This window comes from Engraulis encrasicolus, chromosome 19 (assembly GCF_034702125.1).
Source record: "Engraulis encrasicolus isolate BLACKSEA-1 chromosome 19, IST_EnEncr_1.0, whole genome shotgun sequence".
Classification (NCBI taxonomy): domain Eukaryota; kingdom Metazoa; phylum Chordata; class Actinopteri; order Clupeiformes; family Engraulidae; genus Engraulis; species Engraulis encrasicolus.
In genome coordinates this window covers 6057516-6072515 of record NC_085875.1, presented here as the reverse complement: position 1 = coordinate 6072515, position 15000 = coordinate 6057516, and the positions used below count along the sequence as shown (strand labels likewise).

The 15000-nt window shown below is 46.7% G+C and overlaps 1 protein-coding gene across 2 annotated transcripts in view; it reads left to right on the top strand.

The window, feature by feature from the left end:
• arhgef10 (Rho guanine nucleotide exchange factor (GEF) 10) overlaps positions 1-15000 on the top strand; it is a 102502-nt gene that overhangs the window by 66506 nt on the left and 20996 nt on the right. For both annotated transcript variants that reach the window (XM_063183535.1, XM_063183534.1), the window contains 4 exons: positions 977-1098; positions 3661-3747; positions 6735-6967; positions 9037-9194. In XM_063183535.1, coding sequence (XP_063039605.1) covers positions 977-1098; positions 3661-3747; positions 6735-6967; positions 9037-9194 — 600 coding nt within the window. The remainder of the gene's footprint in view (positions 1-976; positions 1099-3660; positions 3748-6734; positions 6968-9036; positions 9195-15000) is intronic.

Here is a 15000-nt window from a genome sequence, read left to right as displayed (position 1 = left end):
TCGATCATTGTTGACACCACTACTCCCCAGGCCCACAGACATGCCTCCCCAGGCCCACAGACATCCCTCCCCAGGCCCACAGACATCCCTCCCCAGGCCCACAGACATCCCTCCCGAGGCCCACAGACATCCCTCAGTTCACTGCACTCCCTCTCTTCCCTGCAGTAAATCGTCCACAAGAAAGAGAGAGGAATGAAAAGAAAGACAGGGGAATGAAAAAAAAAATTGAGGGGGACCGAGAAATGGAAAAAGAGAAAATGAAGAGGCTTCACTGAGACCCCTTGCTGTGTGCGCCCCAGGGAGAGATAGAGATGCTATATGTCTCTGAGCCTGACCCGGGAATATCTCCCTTTCTCCCCTGCAAGGTTCTAGGGTGGACGTGGTGCAGATATTCCATGGAGCCTGGAGCGTGAGTGTATACAGTCTGTGTGTGGGAGTTTTAATTGCGCCACACTGTTCGCGAAGGGGAAAGTCATTAGTGTTCATTAGACTGGCCTGGGCCGTGGCAGTTTGACAGGATAATGCATCAGCAAGCAAGGAGAGGCCTGGCCAGGCCAAAGGGAATGAATCGCCACTCTGCTCTTTGGACAGTCAGTAATGTGTTTGGAAATGTCGAGAGGGGAGTTTACGTGAACGTGGCGTGCCGTAATTTACTGATTTCACTCTGGTTTCCTCATGAGGCAGATTTCTCTTTATGAATGATGTGCATGATCTTTTCCCCCCACTCTCAAACCTCACCTGTGTGTGTGTGTGCATGCGTGCGTGTGGACACCAGAGACAGAGGTGTGTGTGTGTGTGTGTGTGTGTGTGTGTGTGTGCGTGTGTGTGTGCGCGCACGTGCGCGCATGTGTGTGTGTGTGTGTGTGTGTGTGTGTGTGTGTGTGTGTGTGTGTGTGTGCATGTGTCTTATTATATATGGGGCTGTGCACTGTGTCTGATTTTGTATTTGCGTGTGTGTGGGTGTGCTTGTTAACAGAGGAGGATAACCTGCAAGGCTGGTTCTTCGCGGAGGACGATGGGAACCAGATCAAGAAGCAGAAGCATCCACTGCTGCTAAAGCAGATGCCTGTGGTCATGTCCAAGCTGCAGGAGTTCAAGGTTGGCACACAAGTCTAATAGTAAATGATAAGTGTCCGCAACACTGTTGATGTACCCTGGCTGGCAGCATTTAACAGTGTTGCAGACATTTATCATTTACTTTGTTTACATTATTTTGTTTTGTCCAGCACCACTGATGTGCGTGCATTCTCTGCTTTTCTTGGCACAGTCATGGGTAAGCGGTTAGGGCATCAGACTTGTATCCCAAAGGTTGCCGGTTCGACTTCCAACCCGCCAGGTTGGTACGGGTAGTAATTAACCAGTGCTCTCCCCCATCCTCCTCCATGACTGAGGTACCCTGAGCATGGTACCGCCCCGCCGCACTGCTCCCTTGGGGCGTCATTAGGAGCTGCCCCCTTGCACGGGTGAAGCATAAATGCAATTTTGTTGTGTGCAGTGTGCAGTGAACACTTGTGTGCTGTGGAGTACTGTGTCACAATGTGTGCATTCCAATATGCGACCTTGTGTCCTCCACTTGTGCTTTTGGCCTCGCCCCGCCTCCTGGCCCCTCCTCTGTGGAGAAAACAATAAAGTTTCCTCGTTGTCAGCTTAGCCAAAACAATTTTTGGGGACTGTTCTACATTCACCATCCAGTTTGCAAATGAGAAAATTACTTTACAATTGAGCCCTTGCAAAATATTGAAATATAATGCTGTTGTCAGTGATGTCATCATGGCATATTACATCCTGGTACGAGGCTACAAGCACAAGTGGAGGACGCAAGGTTACATATTGGAACTCACGCAATGACAATGGGAGTTGGAGTTTCCCAGTTGGGCTTTCACTTTCACTTTCATTTCAACACAAGTCTACTCATTCAGCCCTGTCTGCTCCCACTGCCATTCAGGTCAAATGATAAATGTTTCCATCTTCATATTAAACTACTAGGTAAAGTGTTCCGATTATTTTGTATCATGTACATGTTTTAGGATTTTAAGAGTAAAAGAAGAGCAAAAACTGATGAAGGAACTTGTGTGTGGGGCTCTACTGTGTTGGGTTGTTTTGATACTCAATATTTACATAATCATATGTTGGTTATTTTAGCTTTTATAATTAATCATATCAATAACATGGTACATTATTCATGCACAGAAGCATTTCAAGTAATATGAGGGAATACTAAGCAGGGCTTGACACTGGCACCTGCCAACCGGCCAAATGCTGGTGAAACTTGGCTTTGGCTAGTAATACTTTCAGCGTCACTAGCCAATTCGGCTGGCAGTTTAATCCTTGGTATGTCATACACATCATACTAGCCTACGTGTATAATCTGCTGTTTTCCCCTTGTATATCAATTGTTTGTACAGGTATTTAAGTTCAAGACAAAACTCAGCAACTCAGTTTCTATTTCCTTGATATACTTCCATGTAGAAAGCTATACACTCATCTTGCTTTAGCATCTCATCTTCGTACACTACCACGTACACTATAATGATAAAGAAAAAAAAACAATGTATAATTTGTGGCTAGTGGAATACCTGCATGGCTACTGACTATGGAAAACCGCTAGCCACAGTGGCCGGTGGGTTAAAAAGTTAATGTCAAGCCCTGATACTAAGCACACAGTCCAGTATGAGGGAAGGGATTTTCTAACCGTGCTAGTTCAGTACGAATAGCAAATTACTGCCGTTTGAAATGCAAATTTACTGTACTGCTCGTACCCAGATCTAGCGACTGCAAAATGCAGTGAATTTAAATCCACTGAGGGCTGGTGTATTTTTAGAGTGATCAATAGGAAGGGCTAGCATTTAGTGAGGACTGCCATCTGTACACACACACACACACACACACACACACACACACACACACACACACACACACACACACACACACACACACACACACACACACACACACACACACACACACACACACACACAGAGACTGTGCCAGCTACAGCCCACACACACACACATTCCATCAGCGAGAGTAGCCAAAGGGTTGCAGAGATTAAATACATTTTTCATCTCCTAAAAAGTGCCACCTTGAAACGCCAACCTGTGTCTGTTAATGCTGCAGTGTGGTGCGGCATGCCCTTGTCTTTGTGTGGGGTGACTGGGTTTTACAGTGTGTGCTGGCTCGGGATGATGTGAAGCTCTGAATAGAGATGGTGATGCTGTGGGCTACGTTTAAGCAAAGTCTTAATAAATCTCTCAGACAATTGAGCTCCGTTTCTCTATTGCTTTATGCCGCTATCCGTTTTTCCTTTTTCTTCATTTCTCTCCATTTCTCTCCATTTCTCTCCATTTCTCTCTCTCTCTCTCTCTCTCTCTCTCTCTCTCTCTCTCTCTCTCTCTCTCTCTCTCTCTCTCTCTCTCTCTCTCCCTCTCTCTCCCTCTCTCCATTTCTCTTTCTCTCTCTCTCTCTCTCTCTCTCTCTCTCTCTCTCTCTCTCTCTCTCCCTCTCTCTCCCTCTCTCTCTCCCTCTCTCCATTTCTCTTTCTCTCTCTCTCTCTCTCCCTCCATCCCTCTCTCTCCCTCTCTCTCCCTCTCCCTCTCCCTCTCTCTCTCTCTCTCTCTCTCTCTCTCTCTCTCTCTCTCTCTCTCTCTCTCTCTCTACCAGGTGGAGTGTGCGGTGCACAATCCAGAGCCTCACGTGAACAGCGAGAGCACAGCTGACATGCCTGCACTTGGTCATGGCTTTGTGTGGGTGAGGATCTCTCCTTCTTTTGTCTCTCTAACACACACACACACACACACACACACACACACACACACACACACACACACACACACACACACACACACACACACTTACAAGCATGCACGCACGCACACATTTTTCAAATGGCCTCCCACACACTGCCTGCTGTTATGTAACGAACAAGTTGCACTGAGGCGCTGGTCGATTCATGCATTGTATCTTACCATGACAGGAGATGAAGTGCACTGACAAAGGAGTGCCGAAACAGCTTTGTGCGATATACAGATAAGACAAGAACAAAACACGTAGGTGCGTACAGTCGCGATATACAGCTTCGTATGTCATCTGCTCTGATAAATCATCAGTTCCAGCCAGCCAGTTACATACGTAGGTAGCCCTTCTGCCTGTCCAATTAGAATGACTAATTGCCCCACTCCTCGGAGCAATTTTATTGGTCCCCCGCTCTCGCTCCCTGTACCAAAGTGCCTCTCTCCAAGCGTGAGTCAGGCGCGCCATTGAGAAAGTCATTTACTGTTGTGTTATGTTTACTTTGGGGGCCGAGGAGAAAATCTCCATGTTCCACTGACTCATAATGGCCCAGGGTGATAGATGGCGGCACTCGGTGGAACGCTCTGTCTGATTGTACTGGTGGGGGCAGCCAGCAGTGGCATGGTACCACTCACTCAGAACAAGCCACTCGTCTCTCCTACAGGACGTAATGGAGGTGGTGTTTGGTAAAAGAGGGGGGGTGGGGGGTGGAAGTGGCCAATAAATGGGCTAAGTACTTGGTGTACAAGTACAAACGTGATCAGCATTTGGACATAATGGACCAGATGGCTATAGACTCTTTTTGGCTCTGCTAGAAGTGTTTACACATTCATTTTCATTGTGGAATACATATACAGTGCCCTCCATAATTATTGGCACCCCTGGTTGAGATGTGTTTTTTAGCTTCCAATTATTTTTTTTTTTTTTCTAAATAATATGGGACCTTAATGGAAAAAAAGAGAAAAATCCAACCTTCAATACAAGTGCATTTATTCAGTGGGGAAAAATCCCACATAAAGAAATAATTATTTGACATCAAATAATGTGTGTCACAATTATTAGCACCCCTGGTGTTAATATTTTGTACAACCCCTTTTGCCAACAAAACAGCACCTAATCTTCTCCTATAATGTTTCACAAGATGGGAAAAGACAGAAAGAGGGATCTTCAGCCATTCCTCTTTGCAGAATCTCTCTAAATCATCCAGAGACCTGGGTCCTCTCCTCTGTACTCTCCTCTTCAGCTCACCCCACAGGTTCTCAATGGGGTTGAGGTCAGGGGACTGAGATGGCCATGGGAGGAGCTTGATTTTGTGTCTGGTGAACCATTTCTGTGTAGATTTGGCCATATGTTTAGGGTCATTGTCTTGCTGAAAGACCCAGTGACGACCCAGCTTCAGCTTTCGGGCAGAGGGCAACAGATTTTGATTTAAAATGTCCTGGTATTTCAAAGCATTCATGATGCCATGCACCCTAACAAGGTTCCCAGGGCCTTTGGAAGCGAAACAGCCCCACAGCATCACTGACCCACCCCCATACTTCACAGTGGGTATGAGGTGCTTTTCAGCATGCGCATCTTTCGTGGTACGCCTGACCCACTTAGAGTGTTTGTTGCCAAAAAGCTCAATCTTGGTCTCATCTGACCAAAGCACACGGTCCCAGTTGAAGCCCCAATACCGCTTGGCGAACTCCAGACGCTTGCGTTTATGATTGTGAGTGAGGAAAGGTTTTCTCCGTGCATGCCTCCCAAACAGCTTGTTGGCGTGTAGACAGCGCCTGATGGTTGATTTGGAGACTTTGTGACCCCAGGATGCTACCATTTGTTGTAATTCTGTAATTCTTACCATCCTCCTCACTGTGCGTGGTGGCAAAATAAACTTGGGTCCTCGTCCAGGCTTGTTTACCACTGTTCCAGTTTTTTTGAACTTCTTAATTATTCCTCTCACAGTGGATATGGGCAGCTGCAGTTGAGTGGCAATCTTCTTGTAGCCTCTGCCTGACCTGTGAAGGTTGGCGCACATCTGCCTCACTTGTATGCTGTGTTCCTTTGTCTTTCCAATGTTTAAGAGTGGATAAGAGAAATGGCCTCGGTGTCACGTCATATTTATACCCCAGGGAAACAGGAAGTGATGAATTACTAATTAAATGTTCCTACATACTCTGGTAAACTTTTTAAACTACTGTAGAAATGACAGAAATGCTTCAATTATATTTATTTCCTGGGAATTGTTAAGGGTGCCAATAATTGTGGAACAGGTGATTTAATGAAAAATAATTATTTTTTAGTCAGGGATTTTTTTATTTTCTTACAATTCATTTGAGTTGAAGGCTACATTTTCCTACAATTTTCAGTGTGACAGTATTCTTCTGCAATAAACACTGAATTTATTTTAAGGCTTTTAACACATCTCAACCAGGGGTGCCAATAATTATGGAGGGCACTGTATAGGCTGTGAGTTGCACTGTTGTCTTACGTAGTGCTATACTGTACATCGGTCCACAGCTATTCTTCACCACCACGTCAGGTGCTAGGTGCTTTATTTTGTTGCCTGTAAAGTGCAGCATAATGCAGAATGGGAGCTGTATTGTTTTGTTTGCCACATATAATGCACCACTGGTGAACATTGTACAGCACTTTGAGATTATATTTGAATGCTCAAAGGAATAGAAATGTGCTGTGTGAATGCAGTCAATGTACTATTTGCCACGTTGGCCTTTGGTGCAGATGGAATCGCCGGCAATCTGACTGAACTACAAAGTCAAATAAATCAACTACATTACACATACACATTACATAACATGAAATTGCCAACAACATTAAGTAACATATTAATTACCTGTTAATGGCCATTACCATTTGGTAATAGCAAGCTCATAACAGAGAACCAGCATGAAAGGGCACTTTGCTGCATACTACGCCTCTGACCTCTTCTCCCGCTGTCTCAGGTGGCCAGCTGCACCAATCAGATGGGCCAGATCGCCATCGTGGCCATGCAGAACTCCAGCCCCAAGGTCACCGAGTGCTTCAACGTGGAGTCGCGCATCCTCTGCATGGCATACGTGCCCATGGAGGAGGGCATGGCCAACGGGCAAGCAGAGGGCAGCGGCTCGGACGCGGACTCCCAGCAAGGGAAGAGCAGCCTCACCCCCACCATCTGCCTTGGCATGGAGGAAGGGAGGTATGTTGGATCCAGATGTCTACTCAATAGACTAGAGCAGGGGAGGTATGTTAGATCCAGATGTCTACTCAATAGACTAGAGCAGGGGAGGTATGTTAGATCCAGATGTCTACTCGATACACTAGAGCAGGGACGGTCCTGAGTTCAGTGCCACTGTGAAACCCCTCCACCAAGATGGGAGGGTTCTAGCCTGAGTATCATCCTCCGTAGTGACCGCGCTGGCTCAATACTTTCGCTTGCTGACCACGGAGTCTGACCCTGCAGCCACCCCCGGCAGTTGGAATTCAGATATTCGTTCAGTATCTGAATAGCCAATAGGCTCGCTCATAGTCTAAGCCCCTCCCCAAGCCCTCTTACGTGAAGGCCAGCCTTCTATCATCAGCTTAAACGCGAACAGAGAGATGCTTTGCAAGCTTTTGTCGGCGGGGAAGACGTTCTGGCATTGTTGCCTACCGGGTTCGGGAAGAGTCTTATATATCAACTCGTGCCTCGCGTGTGCAAGAAGTTGGCGCTGGGCAGTTCTATGTTCCACGGCGTGGAGAAACCCATTGTCATTGTCCGCCGACAAAAGCTTGCAAAGCATCTCTCTGTTCGCGTTTAAGCTGATGATAGATGGCTGGCCTTCACGTAAGAGGGCTTGGGGAGGGGCTTAGACTATGAGCGAGCCTATTGGCTATTCAGATACTGAACGAATATCTGAATTCCAACTGCCGGGGGTGGCTGCAGGGTCAGACTCCGTGGTCAGCAAGCGAAAGTATTGAGCCAGCGCGGTCACTACGGAGGATGATACTCAGGCTAGGGAGGGTTCCACCCTGATACCCCACCTCCGATGGCATCGCAAAAAATTGCATATTAAGATTATTAATTACCGGTAATATGTTATTTTGGTGCTATTACTAGGCTATTGCAATAATAGCATGATATCTGCGTTTTCTATGAGCGGTTATGAGCATGCTTTCACCAATTTTGTGTGTAAGCAAGGCAGATACATCTCAGTAATTTTAGAAATGCATTATGTAAATTACTTAATCTGATGAGCATGGTTTAAAATTGCAGTTGACTTGAAATTATAGTTTGGAACTTTAGCCATCTACACCTGATTTGAAACAATGGTTTGGAACTCAAAAAGAACACAAATGCTCTTTTCTCTGTTCAGTACCTACAGTGCAGTGCACAGCCATAACTCTGTAAGCCATGTTCCTCTGCCAATGTCTTACAGAGCAGAGTGCATGCCATGTAGCATGTGTGCTGTACCACTTTGCCAAGAGAGCGCAGCCATGCAGCTACTTTCCACAAGATGAACATTACCCTAGCCTTAGCTTAATACCTTTTTCCCTAAACCCAAGAGGAGCGTCAGTGGGGATTTGGAAGCAGTTGAGGTATACTGTAGTAGTGAATAGGCGACATGTCTCTCCGTGAGAAGCGTAACAGTGCACAGATATTCAGGATTACACATTAATGAGGTCATTTCGGGCTGCTAATCCAAGGGATTGAATCATAGGCCATTTCAGTGCAGCCCTGGCTGCTCTGCTTGTCAGAACCAGCTCCGCACCAGAACTGACCTTGCTCATTCATCACCAAAATTATTAACATCACATTAATCACTTGGAGAGAGAGAGAGGAAACTAGGGGATTTGCAAAATGTCAATTTGATTAATGTGCTTAAAAATGTGGGGGCAAGTTTGGTTGCTTTAGTAAATCGGCTTGATTGTGTAGTATGTGCCGAAATTATACGTTTGCTACTTTCATTTTCAATGGCCAAATTCGGACCAAGTTTAAAAGCGGGGTGGTCTGCACATTCAGTAATTTCTCACAACTGCTACATGTAATTATTCATACATGAAAACTGGAACCACACATGAACACAGCTAAAAAACAGGACACACAATACATGATTAGAATGAACCATACTGTTTGGCTCATAGACTGTATACAGTCTAGTCTATGGTTTGGCTTTTTACATAACAACTTGACTTATAACAACTTGAAACTGATGAAATATTGGCTTTATTTCTTTCTTTCTTTCTTTCTTTTGCTCTCTGTCTGTCTGTATGTATGTTTCCCTCCAGTATTTGTGTTTACAAAAGCAGCCAGCGGTCCAAGAAGGTCCGGTTGCAGCATTTCTTCACCCCGGATAAGTCCACGGTGACATGCCTGGTGCATACGGGCCGCTGTCTGTACGTGGGCCTGGTCAGCGGCTCAGTTGCCATCTACTCCAGAGCAACAGGTGAGGACCTCAAGGACCTGTGTGTGCGTGTGTGTGTCTGTCTGTCTGTCTGTCTGTGTGTCTATCTGTCTGTCTGTCTGTCTGTCTGTCTGTCTGTCTGTCCGTCCATGCTTTTATGTCCTGTGCGCCCTCATTCATGTCCTCTTAGTGTGTGCGTGTGTGTGTAGTATCAAGCGAAAATCTTTTCACGACTAGATGAGAACAAGCATCCTGGCTACTGTCTTTGTTTGTCTGCACTGTGCTTGTGTGCTTTGTGTTTGTATGTGTATGTGTCTTGCATTGATAACTGTGTCTCTGTGCTGTGTGTGTATGTGTCTTGCATTGATAACTGTGTCTCTGTGCTGTGTGTGTATGTGTCTTGCATTGATAACTGTGTCTCTGTGCTGTGTGTGTATGTGTCTTGCATTGATAACTGTGTCTCTGTGTTGTGTGTGTATGTGTCTTGCATTGATAACTGTGTCTCTGTGTTGTGTGTGTATGTGTCTTGCATTGATAACTGTGTCTCTGTGTTGTGTGTGTATGTGTCTTGCATTGATAACTGTGTCTCTGTGATGTGTGTGTATGTGTCTTGCATTGATAACTGTGTCTCTGTGATGTGTGTGTATGTGTCTTGCATTGATAACTGTGTCTCTGTGATGTGTGTGTATGTGTCTTGCATTGATAACTGTGTCTCTGTGATGTGTGTGTATGTGTCTTGCATTGATAACTGTGTCTCTGTGATGTGTGTGTATGTGTCTTGCATTGATAACTGTGTCTCTGTGATGTGTGTGTATGTGTCTTGCATTGATAACTGTGTCTCTGTGATGTGTGTGTATGTGTCTTGCATTGATAACTGTGTCTCTGTGATGTGTGTGTATGTGTCTTGCATTGATAACTGTGTCTCTGTGTTGTGTGTGTATGTGTCTTGCATTGATAGCGGTGCTAAATGCTGTGTGTATGCACGCGCATGTTCAAGTCTGTACGGTATGTGTGAGTGTGTGTGTGTGCCTTATATTGCATGGCTGTGCCTGTGTGCTGTGTTTGTATGTGTCTTACATTGATAGCTGTGTGTGCGTGTGCGTGTGCGCGCGCCCTCTTTTCTGTCCGGTGCACCCTCATTCATGTCCTCTTGTTGTGTGTGGGGGGGGGTATCGATGAAAATCTTCTTCACAACTAGATTAGAGCGGGGTTAGCACCGGCAAGACATGGCAACTACTTGCACCCCTGGCTCCCATAGACTTGGGATAGCATCCTGTCCACTGTAGTTTACCTTTAGTCTGTCTGCAGTTCATGTCTTTGTCTGCACTGTGCTTGTGTGCTGTGTGTGTGTGTGTGTGTGTGTGTGTGTGTGTGTGTGTGTGTGTGTGTGTGTGTGTGTGTGTGTGTGTGTGTGTGTGTGTGTGTGTGTGTGTGTGTGTGTGTGTGTGTGTGTGTGTGTGTGTGTGTGTGTGTGTGTGTGTGTGTGTGTGTGTGTGTATGTGTCTTGCATTGATAACGGCCTGTATGCTGTGAATGTATGTGTCTTGCATTGATAGCGGTGCCTAAGTGCTGTGTGTATACACACGCATGTTCAGTCTCTATGGTATGTGTGTGTGTGTGTCTTGCATTGATAGCTGTGCCTGTGCTGTGTTTGTATGTGTCTTACATTGATAGGTGTGTGTGTGTGTGTGTGTGTGTGTGTGTGTGTGTGTGTGTGTGTGTGTGTGTGTGTGTGTGTGTGTGTGTGTGTGTGTGCGCCTGCCTGCCTGCCTGCCTGCCTGCTTGCCTTGCATTGATGGCTGTGCCTGTGTGCTGTGTGTATGTGTCTTGCATTGGTGTGTTTGTGTGTGTGTGTGTGTGTGTGCGTGTGTGTGTGTCTGCCTTGCATTGATGGCTGTGCCTGTGTGCTGTGTGTATGTGTCTTGCATTGCGTGTGTGCGTGCGTCCGTGTGCGTGCGTGCGTGTCTGCCTTGCATTGATGGCTGTGCCTGTGTGCTGTGTTTGTATGTGTCTTGCGTGCGTGCGTCCGTGTGCGTGCCTGCCTGCCTGCCTGCCTTGCATTGATGGCCGTGCCTGTGTGCTGTGTTCCACATGATTGAGCTCATTACCGCTGCACCTCATTGGCAGCCCTTTCTTTTTTTCCCCCAGAGCTTCCCAAACGGCAGTTATGCAATCAGCCCCACAGTTGCACCCCGTCCGCCCGTCCTCATAAAGGGCACTTGTCTTCTCGGGCTACAAGTCGTATTCGTCAGTGCTGCCTCTGTCTCTGTCTCCTGCGCCTTTTGTTTTTGCTCTGCCATGAGGTGGTGGCGGTGGTGGTGGTGGCGGTGAGGTTGCATTCTTTCCTGCCTGTAGGTGCTGTAGTGTGTGTGTGTGCGTGTCTGTGTGCGCGTGTGCGTCTGTGTGCGCGTAAGTGTGTGTGTGTGTGTGTGCGCGCGTGTGTGTGTGTGTGTGTGTGTGTGTGTGTGTGTGTGCGTGTGTGCGTCTGCGTGCGCTCGTGTGTGTGTGTGTATGAGTTTGTGCGTGGGTGGATGAAGGGAGGATGTAGCTGGGTGAGCGGAGAGTTCATCACCTTGGTGACCCTGATGAATCACCGTTCAGCGGTGAGGATTGGAGTCTCTCTCTCTCTCTCTCTCTCCATCCATCTCTCGCTGCCTCTCTCCTTGCTCCCTTCTTCTCTCCTTCTTTCTCTTCACGTTTCCTCTTGCGCTCTCCTTTTCTCTGTCTCTTTCTCTTTCGGTGTTGTCTCTTGACCTCCTTCTTTCTTTCCTCTCCCTCATACTCTCTCTCTCTCTCTCTCTCTCTCTCTCTCTCTCTCTCTCTCTCTCTCTCTCTCTCTCTCTCTCTCTCTCTCTCTCCATTCTTCTCTCTTTCTTTCTGGGCTGCCGTGCCTCTGAGGAGACAGCCCAGAGTTGACTGGGGAGAAGCGGCTGAGCGGCTCATTGTGACCTATTTATTCCCCTGCAGCACAGCACAGCACAGCACAGCTCAGGACAACGCAGCGAGATAACGCAAGAAGCTAGCACAGCATAGCACAGGTCAACACAGCACCACACAACACAGCTAAATAGAGCAGGCTAGCACAACACACAGCCAATTAGAGGAGCCTGTAGAGCACAGCACAGCACAGCATAACACAGTTGGCTACAGTAGAGGAAGCTGGCTAGTGCTCATGTGTTTACCAGACTCGCCAGGCTACCAATGCCTGCTTTACCGCGTGAATAGACCAGGCACGATGCGATTCAAGCGACACGAACAAGTGCAGCAGCAAGCGATACGAGCGATTGAAGAGACTAGAGAATGTCCTTACAGGCAGAAGGCAAAGCATTCAAGCATTCCCATTGGCTGTGGTCACTGACCTCTATACAGTCATTGGCTGTTGTGGCTTGTCGCCGAACCGCATCATAGAAAGTTGAAAGGATTTCAACTTCAAACTGTCGCGCTCGTCGCGCACATCACTCTTGTCTCCAGAATCGCTTTTGTCACGCGACTCAATACAAAGTCAATTACTTCCGTCGCTCGCCTCGCTCTTGTCGCGGTTAGTCCTCCTTCCAAGAACCAGTGCCATGGTCCTCACTTCCGCTCCCCATATTTGCCTTGATGTTCAGGTAACCACAGTCTGAGCCGCCATGGACTGCATGAGGCCAAGGCATTGATGGCAGTTCAAAGGGGAAAGGAAAGGAAGTATGAGGAACTAAGTAGAGAAAGGCCCAGGTGCCCATGGACAAAAGGCCAATTGGTCATGGCTTTGAGCGTGTTATTGTGGTGTTCCTGTGTGATTTTGAGCTTGGTTTTAGATATGTGCTGGGCTTACCAAGATCTCAGCGTGGTGTTTGAAGTCAAGAGTGAGACAATATGCTTCACTGAGCAATTGCTTAGCCCGAATAAAAGTGTTTTGATCGTTTCAAAAATAGTTATTTGTAGTGGAGTTAAATGTTGTATGTATATTTGTATTATATTATATCTGTACCTTTTATTGTATTTTTTTTTCAAATTCTTTTCTGCCCTGAATCCAGAATCATATACACGGTGCAAAAAATTTGCAGTGAAAATCCCTGCCATTATCTCAGTGTGTGTTCATTCTTTTCTCATCTGTAGAGAGAGAGAGCTAAGGTATCCCTAAGCCAAAAACTACTTTTGAAAATCGCTCTACTACAGTTACCACCAGACTGTAGCTCTGGAAAAGAGATGAGGGGAAAGGGTTTACAGCTGAGACACAGAACACAAAGTACTTGTATGTGTTTGATAGCCATGGTCCCCATGAGTCATGGATGCATTTCACCCCCTCACCCCATTTTAATTCCCCAGTTTCTGCTGCCTCTGTGCAGAGACTACGGTACCAAGTGGGACACAATAGGCAAATGAAATGGGTTTGTCCTAAATCACAGCCTCCAAAGCTGCCTTAACCCCTCACCACCAGTCAGAGAGTAGTAATTACACTGAGAGCAATGTGTAATGATGATCATTTGAGCTTCAAAAGATGTCCACCCCTTCCCCGTCCCTGAGACAGTTCGGCATGAAGGTCGGTTCGTTCTCAAGAACTCTCCTCCGAGCAGGTGCATCCTGATGTGGAAAAGAATACAAATAATGAAGGAGGAAAAGAACATCTACAATGCAGTGGGGTCTCGCTGTGCTCTATTAATCATTCAACAACACCGAACATGGAGAAAAACCAAAAATAGCACTCGCATAATGCATAACTGTTCTTTTGCGCGTATCCTTGTGTCGGTTTGTGTGTGGCGGGCCTGGCGGCACATGTGCGTACGTTCTTGCGCGTGCGTGTGTGTGTGTGTGTGTCTGTGTGTGTGTGTGTGTGTGTGTGTGTGTGCGTGCGTGTGTGTGTGTGTGTGTGTGTGTGTGTGTGTGTGTGTGTGTGTGTGTGTGTGTGCGCGTACGCTCCTATTGTTTTGAATGTGTGTGTGTGTGTGTGTCTGTGAGTTCTTCCGTGTGAGGAATAGCTAAGCTACACAACTGTAGCACTGGCCAACTAGCATGGAGCTATGTTTAATGAGAGCCCGGCCAACTAGCATGGAGCTATGTTTAATGAGAGCCCGGCCGCTAGCGTGGAGCTATGTTTAATGAGAGCCCGGCCACATTATGGCAGTGTTTACATCCCAAAGATCCGAGTGAGCGACATGAGCTCTCGACTTTAATCCAAAGCCAGGAGGGCATGTGAGGCCTGATTGGGAAAGATGAATGGAGATGGAAGGAGAGAGAGAGAGAGAGAGAGAGAGAGAGAGAGAGAGAGAGAGAGAGAGAGAGAGAGAGAGAGAGAGAGAGAGAGAGAGAGAGAGAGAGAGAGAGAGAGGAAGAGAGACAGAGAGAGAGAGAGAGACACAGAGAGAGAGACACAGAGAGAGAGACAGAGATAGTGAGATTGAAAGAGGGACGTATCAAAAGACACGGCACTGCATCATGTGGCTGAGGCAGAGAGAGAGCAAATGTAGGAGCAAAATGAAAGTGATCTGGGCCTATCCCTCAGGCCAGCAAAAGGAGGAGCGGAAATTCAGTGCTCGCATGGAATGCTGTGTTTCTTCTCCGCTGCTTCGTCTGTCACACTTTCCATAACGTCGCTCCTTTTGCAAAAGGAAAGCGAGGATATTGGAACTGTCGTCAGTCGCAAGATATGTTGTATATTTTGCAGGCAGGATTTTTGCAGATGGACTGTGCAGATTGCACAGAAGTGTTACGTGAAATGCGTTTAAGTCTGCACTTTTTGTGTCCATTATTAAAAAGACATAAGCATGTGTTTAATTGCAGGCTTTCAGGCTGCAGATAGTTTATTCTATCGCATGGTATTTCTGATTCAGGGTAGTAATGACACAGAAAGACTGAATATTAAAAGGCA